The 8,855-nt window shown below is 37.9% G+C and overlaps 1 protein-coding gene across 21 annotated transcripts in view; it reads right to left on the bottom strand.

Moving 5' to 3' along the window:
• Dtnb (dystrobrevin beta) overlaps nucleotides 1-8,855 on the bottom strand; it is a 203,403-nt gene that overhangs the window by 133,855 nt on the left and 60,693 nt on the right. For all 21 annotated transcript variants that reach the window (XM_048804701.1, XM_048804709.1, XM_048804704.1 and 18 more), the window contains 2 exons: nucleotides 7,845-7,950; nucleotides 5,144-5,310 (listed from right to left, as the gene is read on the bottom strand). In XM_048804701.1, the coding sequence (XP_048660658.1) occupies nucleotides 5,144-5,310; nucleotides 7,845-7,950 (273 nt within the window). The remainder of the gene's footprint in view (nucleotides 1-5,143; nucleotides 5,311-7,844; nucleotides 7,951-8,855) is intronic.

Here is an 8,855-nt window from a genome sequence, read left to right as displayed (position 1 = left end):
CCAGTCTCCTGACTTTAAATATATGCCAATGACCCCCAAATTTATATTTCTATCTCAGACTTTTCTCTTGAACTCTAGACTCATACAAAATCGCCTACTCAACAACTCCCTACAGACATCTACTAGCAACTTAAATTCAACATGGTCAAAACTGAACCCTTGATCTTAAGAACTAAGCGCACTCTATCCACAGCCCTTCCCATCTCAGCCAATGGCAATTCCACACTTCTAGCTGTTTAAATCTTAAGTGTCTCCCTTGACTCCTCTCATATACTCCAGCCATATCCTACTCATTATGCTGATTTATAAAACACATCCTAAGTCAACCCTTTTTACAACCTCTATTGCCTCTACCCTATGGTGTTTTAAGTGCAATAGTCATTTCTCCTAAATGATGTCTCTTCTCCTTCTGTTTACTCATTTTTTAAAATTTTTAGTTGTAGATGAACCTTTTTTATATTTATTTATGTGGTGCTGAAGCTCAAACTTAGTGCCCCATGCATGCCAGGCAACCGCTCTGCCACTGAGCCACAATCCCAGCCCTGCTGTTTACTTTTTATATGGCATCAAATTGATAATTTTAAAATATAAGTCAAATCGTGTTACTCTTTTACTCAAAATGTTATGAAGACTCCACATTTTTTGAGGAGAAGTCTCTTTACAATGGCCAACAAGGCCTTCTTAACATTCTGACCTCCTCTCCCACAATCCTCCCCTGTCTAGTCCACTCAGGCATTATTGGATTCCTTTTTTTTTTTTTTAATTTTTTTTTTAGTTGCAATTGGACACAATACCTTTATTTTTATTTTTTTATTTTATTTTATTTTTTTAATGTGATGCTGAGGATCGAACCCAGCACCTTGCACATGCTAGGAGAGCGCTCTACCACTGAGCCACATCCTCAGCCCCTTAATGGATTCTTTACCTGGCCCAGACCCTGATGCTGAACACTCCTGTTCTTTCCCAAAGTCTCCTGGCAGACATCTATATCTTTGCTCAAGCATCACTTTCCCAACAAGGCCTATATGACTTCTGTACTGAATTTATAATCTCCTCACTATGTACTCCTGATTTTTCTTCCCCATTTCTTGTTCACATCAGAGTCTGAAGTAGATTGGCAGAGGAATACCACTCCATTCATTAGGTATCCAGCCTCATTTCATTAAGGGTTCCTGTCTCAACTAGTTCTTTGGAGGCCTTTCCATTGGGCCAACAGATATCAGCAGCAGGAGGATAAAGACAGAGAGGATGGAGAAGGTGCAGCTGCTTGGCTGAGAAGAAATATGTATGTCACTTCCAAATAAATTCCTCTGGTGAGACCCAGTCACATGGTCCCTATCTGGCTGTAAGAAAGATAGATTATATAATCTGGCATATATCCAGAAAGAAAAGGAAATATGGATCTTAGTGAGCACTTCAATTACCAAGTATCTTTTTGCTCCCTTTTTTATGCTTAAAGCACATTCAACACTTCCCACCACACCATACATGCTCCAAAAGAATACCTGTGGTCATTCACTTGGTGTATCCAGACTATCTGGACACAGCAGTCTCTTCATCAGGATCGCATGCCAATACCTTACATGTAACCCATGAACTGCAAGGGTAAGCGACTTGCACTTCTTTTCTCACTCTCTATACACGATGGTAGAACAGGAGTTTCTCCCTCACCCAGGATCTTCCTTGGTCCAGTGGACTCTGGCATACCCTCCTTTGGGGTGATATGACCTCCTCAACACACCAATGCACCTGCCACAGAAAGTTCTGGGTTTTCTCACATCTGTTGTACAGTTCAAAAGTCAAATCAAGTCAGTCCAGGCACATGGATTCAGTGCTAATATAATTCCCTCAGTCGCTTAATAGGCCTTTGATCTACTTGTTTCCCATTAGTTCCATGTGCCAATAACCACAGAGTTCTTTCCTGGACACAATTCTCAAGCCTGATTGATTTCTTTGCCTCCACGCCTCTTGCTTTCAACTGACAGAAGCCACCTGGAGGCCATATGAAACAGGTCCCAACTTTGGCTGCACAACAGAATCACTTGGGGAACTTTGAAAAACCGACTGTCTAGGTTTCCTGGACCTCAGACCAATAACTCAAAAGCTGTACAGGTGAGATCAAGAACCCACACGCTCAATCTGATCTCTGCCACAGAACTAGTCACCTTTCTCAATAGAGATGGATGTTTTCCAGGACATCCTTACTTAAAGCCTTTCGCAACTCCATCTCTTACTCCCTAGGGTCTAGAAGTAGCATGTTCTTCCTATCACTGCCCAAGTGTCAGAACTTTCTCTATTCCCTTTCATTTTTCGCTGGCATACTAGTCAATCTTTCCTAAGCTGTCTCTTTCTCTTGAGACCTTAGTTAACATTAATAGACTCTGATCCTTTCCAACATCTAACCTTGGCTCAGACGGTGCAGTTACGGTCCATGTTATCAAAGATGACAACTTTACCAAATTGGTTATCACGGTATAATATGGGTTTCTGTCTTTCTCCTCTCCATATCAATTTTTTCATCAATGTGCCACCTGATTGCTAAGCCAATGCAATGAATTTTAAGGTTTTAACAGAACTCCATTTCTAATATTATTGTAGAAACAACTAAAACTTAGTGACTTAACACCAAAGTTTTTATCATTCCCCCTCCCGGTCAAGCAAGTTGGCAGATATTCTTCCCTACCAGTAATTCAAGGACCCAGTTTTCTTTTGTTTCATGCCTTCAATCTCCCCTGGGTCCCAATGGAATTCTCCCATCTAAAGTATCAAAGAGGGTAGAAAAGGCAATCTGGTAGTAACTGTCTAATTCTGAGAAGACACATATCACCCTGTTTGCATTCCACTAGTGAGAACTATTCACATGGCCCTACTTAGATAAGGGGGGAGGGCTGAGAAAAGTAGCCTAGATGCCCAGAAAGTGTAGGAAATAGTAGTGTTAGCAAGCCATAGTGGTCTCCTTCATATTCTTTAAAACTTAAGCTGCAAAATGGAGGAATCTTTGAGGGATTCATTCACAGATGTATCCCTGTTCCTATTACATTGCCTGGCACACAGAAGGTCAAAAAAAATACCTTTTAAATGAATGCAACGATGAATGGATAAACAGAATGAATCTCAAATTCAGTGCCAGATGCCACTTTTGGAATAAAAGCAAACTAACTGAATTGAGGATTAAAAGAATATTAAAAATTATACACCATAGTTACTTACATAAAACATTAAACAGAACCTTTTGGAAAAATCAGAATAAATTCCCAGGTACCAAAAACTACAAAGATCACATCTACAATGTAAATTCATACACAAGCTGGTTAAACACACTAAATTCATCTGTTGTGAACACAGAGTCACAGTCACTCAAAATATTAGTACAGACAACACAATGGACAACCTTCAAAGAAATTACCATTAAACTGACCACTCATCTTTCTGTTAGATGGAAATTTCTTCACCCAGACTCAAATTCACCCACATCTTCCTCAAAGGGCTGTACTGTATACACAGAGTCTTAATTTTGAAAACAGTTACATAAAGACACACAAACTGCCAGTACACACCCACCATACACAATGTACACATCCACTGAAATTCAGAACTGATACGTATCTGGTATCAGCTTCAAAACTATGCCTGATGATAAGAGTAGATTTTTCATAGAGTAGTACTCAGTCGCTTACCTTTAAACAAACGTAAAATATCCCCTTTTGAAAGGGTTATATATTGGCAAAAAGAGCAAGTTCAAACTAAGAAGAACAAGAAATTCCTCATTCTCCTCACTCCAACATCAGAATGGGAACTGTCAGTAGAAACACACCAGTGAACCCAATCACTGTGAAACTTAATAGAGCAAAAAGCTACCTTAGCATCAAAGAATTAGACTCTAAACAAATAAACAGTAAGAAAACATGCACACATCACTTAACACTGTGAGTACTTCTACTTCACGAAAGGAAAAAGAAAAAAGTTGAAAATCTGAGTCTTCTTACTCAATGAATAAGAAAAATACTGGAGTTCCCCTCTCCTTTATTTTTTTAAAGACTTAAAAAATGACCCTTCAAAAAAAAAAAAAAAAAAAGTGTTAGATTTCATAACACAAACAAGACCCAGGGCAGGATGTTCAGTTTAACATTTTATAGTTAATTATTATGAAAAGCCTATCTAATAATAAAAAAAAAACCTCACTAATACTTTGTCAGAGATGCAAGAAACAGACTTAAGTATACAAGTGGATTGAAGTTTATTTAACTTTTTTTCTTTAGCTAATCCCTGTTATGAGCTTATTTGCTTTTTCTTGGTTGAGTTTTAAGAAGACTAAAGTGGGAATAGGGGGTGGTTATGAAGGCTTTTTAATACCTGAAATTCGAATATTAAAGTAGGATGACCAGGGTTAAGAACCAAGATCCAGAATTTTATTTCTGACCTACTATTTTCTCTTAGCAATGCTACCAACAAACCAACCAACAAAAACTAAAGAAAAGGTTTTAAAACAAAAACTTGAGCAACTTTATGGAAAGATAAGGATGACATTTTCAAAACCCCAGAAACAAATTGACAATATACACATTACATGATTTATGAATACCTCAGGGAAAAAAAAGATATCAACCTCCACCCAAATATTGCTATTTTAAAAATACTTTTGAAAATAAAGGCATATGTGGCATTGATTATAAAATACAATATTTCCCCCAACACAGGAAACCCCAAATGTAACTCCTTTATTTACATCACTTGCTTTATAACATGGAAACCCTTCCAAAGTGAAGAAAATTTGCTTGAAAAGAGAACTTTAAGCCTACTAAAAGCTCAAATGAATAAGCACTGGGGAAACACCCTATGTTTAATTCTAAATGCAGAAGAAACTTTTTCACTTTGGAAAGGGAGCATTGTCACATTTAATTTTACTGAATAAAAAAGACCATTTCAAATGTAATAATATCTCCACTTCCTGGAACGCTTTAAATTTCTGCTTTTAAAATCAAGTGAGGGAGCATAACACTTCTGCGACCCAGTATCACCGTGGAGCTACTTCATTATGCCGTCCCCTCATCCAGTAGGGCAACCTTTAGGATGCTGGCCCAGGTATCACTAAAAGTGACAAGATTCCTGGTCTGGGGCACAGACTGAAAGACAAGGCAGTTACCCAAGAGGAATGCTCCTTCATCTGGTGCTGGTTGCTGTGCGGGCCGCTGGCATGGCCACGCCAAAAGCAGTTCTGGCAGAGCTGGTAGTTGTGGCACTGCTGGCATCGGTAGCGGAAGCCCATCATGCTCTCGCAGTGGCAGTAGGAACACTCCACAGGATGGAAGACTTGTGGCCGGTCAGACATGGAGCAGGGAAGGGAGAACAAGGACAAAGACACAGTTCACCTGGAGAACAGTCGATACAGAGGAAAAGCAAACCTAATAGAAAAGCCAAGCTCAAACCAAACTTAGAACCAAAAAATCTCAACTGTCTGCTTTTTGTCAACATAGTTTGAAGGAATAACAAAGTGCCCATAAGAGTTTATACTAAAAATTAAAAGCACACAATGTGGTATAGTACCTCCAGACAGTATCAGTGTAGCCAATATATATAATTCTAAGTAAAAATTTGGGTTAATATGAAATGTATTTATAATTCTAAGTAAAAATTGGGTTAATATGAAATATATAGGTATATTGGTATTAATGAATGCATTCTGATAATTTTGGTTGAACATATATATGTTTCTGTGATGTTCTTCTATTCACTTCTAAGCCAGTCAAGAGCCAGTGCTCACTTATACTGGTAGAATAGGTGGGCAGGGAGGAAAGTGAGAACCAGGGAGGAAGAAGGAGTACACTGATTAGTTACTGATAAGACAATGACTGGGGCTGGGGATGTGGCTCAAGCGGTAGCGTGCTCCCCTGGCATGCGTGCGGCCCGGGTTCGATCCTCAGCACCACATACAAACAAAGATGTTATGTCTGCCGAAAACTAAAAAATAAATATTAAAATTCTCTCTCTCTCTTTCTCTCTCTCTCTTCCTCTCTCTTTAAAAAAAAAAAAAAAGACAATGACTGTTCATGACAATACCTGATGAAAGTATTATTTTGCTAAAGTGCAGAGAAGTGAGAAATTGTGCTATTTGTGTACAATGAATCAAAGAACATTCTGCAGTCACGTATAGCTGATTAGAATAAATAAGAAAAATTTTAAAAACTTAATGACATATTGAAAATGTTAATGTAATGGGAAGGATGATTTATTCCTAGATATTTCAGTGGTTTCATAATATTTCTCTGTCTCCAAAGAAAAGTAATATCACTAACCACATAAGAATACAATCAGGGGCTGGGGCTAGAGCTCAGTGGTAGAGAGCTTGCCTCGAATATGTGAGGTACTGTGTTCGATCCTCAGTACCACATAAAAATATTTTAAACAAAATAAAGACATCATGTCCATGTATAACTAAAAAAAAATTTTGAAAAAAAAAAGAATGCAATCAATACATAATATACCACACAAAATCATAACAAAATATTCAATATGGATAATAATACATCTTGACAAAAGAGGTTCCTTCTACTTCTCATAGCAGACACAAAATGATGTTTATGAAAATGAACTGGATATGAAATTACTAAAACACTTAAGGCAAAAGAAAGCATTGCTCCTCAAAAAAACAATAATACTCTGGCAATTTAACAATTTAAATCTCTATTTGAAATCCTATTAAAGAGGTTAGCTGTTTTTATCCAGTCAAGAGAATCTGGTCACCGGGCATGGTGGCACACACCTATAATCCCAGAAACTCCAGAGGCTTAGGCGGGAGGATCGCAAATCCAAAGCCAGCATAACTACTTAGCAAGACCCTATATCTAAATAAAATATTAAAAAGGGCTGGGGATGTGGCTCAGTGGTTAAGTGCCCCTGGGTTCAATCCCCGGTACCAAAAAAAAAAAAAAAAAAAGATTCTGATACTTTAAGAAAATACTCCTGAATCTGAGAAATAAGTGAACTAAAGCTATTATTGAGCAAAAGCCATGAAGATAGAAAAAAAAGTATGCATAGAAGGCACAGGTATGAATACAAGGTATGGATAGAAGGGACAGAGTATGAGAAGGTGGTGGTGGAGGGCGGGGGCGGGGGGAGGCTGTTTTTTAGTGGCTTCTCAGCTCCTCCTCAGTCTTTTTTGTGTAATGGAGAGAGCCAGACAAGAGCCTGAAGAGAAGGGAGGCTGCACAGAAAGCTTCAGCCTTCCCTTTAATAAATCCCAACAACCTAAATGTAAACTGATGGTGATATCAGAAAACATTAAGAATTTGTAAGAAATTAGTATCATTTCAATACAAAAGCAAAGATTCAAGTCACATGACTGAGAAGAACACGGAGGGGACACTCAGGTAGATGGTGAGGAACAATGGCAGCTGTGCCACCTAGTACAACACTGCATCTTAGCGATTATCTTCAAATTATTCAAAAGTAATTACAGTTTTAGTGGTTGATAATGTAAAAATCCATCTCTTTAGAGCTACGATTTTGCTAAATTAAAGAGGAAACAAAAAGGAAGTCACGGCAAAATCAGGCCAGCTCAAGGGTCAACCATCCTCTGTGATCTCAGGATGAAAAGGCCCAGTCTAAAGCACCAAGTCTCAAGACCTGGTACTATTACTTCTTGAAATCCAAGCTGAGTACTGAGTCTCTCCCTCAGAAAACTATTCCTCTTTTGAATGCTAAAACCACAAATTCAAATGACGGTGTGCCAGCAAATGTCAATTATGATTTTCAATAACAGCCAAGGATACTGTACATAATCAGTTCCTTATTCCCTACAGCACAAAAAAAAAAAAAAAAAACTGAACAATAAATTTTCCACTCACCATTCTCGACATGGGCAAGCCTGTGCATGAGAGGTAGCCAAACAAGGCACTGTGGGGGAGGGTCTGCCATCATTGTGTCTAAAAACATATTTAGCATTATCTTTTTCTGTAAAGAGAAGAAAAACAAATACACTTCATATCTTTCAAATATCTCTAAACTCCAATATTAAGTTAACAGGATTCTCCCAAATAACCATTAGTAATTTGCATGTGACACTGTAATAAATAACAAAGTAATATTCTGCACTACTAAAGTCACATTACCACTATACTACACATGACTACTATATAAAATGTATTTCCACATGCAGTATTTGAGTCTTATAACAACTGTATCAGATAAACAGATCAGGTGTTACTATCTTCCTTTGACAGAGGAGAAAATAAAGAAGCAAAGCATTTAAATGACTGGTAACGGTCCTACCCAAATCAGACACAGAGCTAAGACTAGAACTGCAAGTCCTTCCAACCACTATTTTTGCTGTCCAGTGGGGTTGACAGACATCCCACACCCCACATGAATGTCTGGTTGCCTCCATAACTCCAGCATTCCTAAAACAGTGCCTGGTACTCAACAGGCACTTGATAAGTAATTGTTGGATAAATAAATAATAAAGTGAGAAGCAAATACGCTTAGATATCATTTAACAACTTTCTCATTTACAGGTGAGAAACAGAAGCTCAGTGCAGTTACATAACTTGACAGTCACAGAGACAGTTATAACAGGGATGAGACCAGAACCTAAATACCACATGCCCATCACAGCACTCCCGCCAGCTCCATCGCAAGGCTGCACTTTTCTTTCTAACTTTATTTCTCTCCAACGGTAATCTTCCATTGTATGTGCAACACTGACATAATTATGTCCCACATAGAAAAAGAAAATCAGAAAACAGTCCAGAAGGACATGATAGAATTATATGATATAGACAGAACAAATTCTCAACAATATTTCAAGTTCATGAATTTTCTTTTTTTCTTTTTTCTTTTTTTTTTTTTTTTTGTTTTTT

The sequence above is a fragment of the Marmota marmota genome, unplaced genomic scaffold, assembly GCF_001458135.2.
Source record: "Marmota marmota marmota unplaced genomic scaffold, marMar, whole genome shotgun sequence".
NCBI lineage: Eukaryota > Metazoa > Chordata > Mammalia > Rodentia > Sciuridae > Marmota > Marmota marmota.
This window is presented reverse-complemented; position numbering and strand designations above follow the sequence as displayed.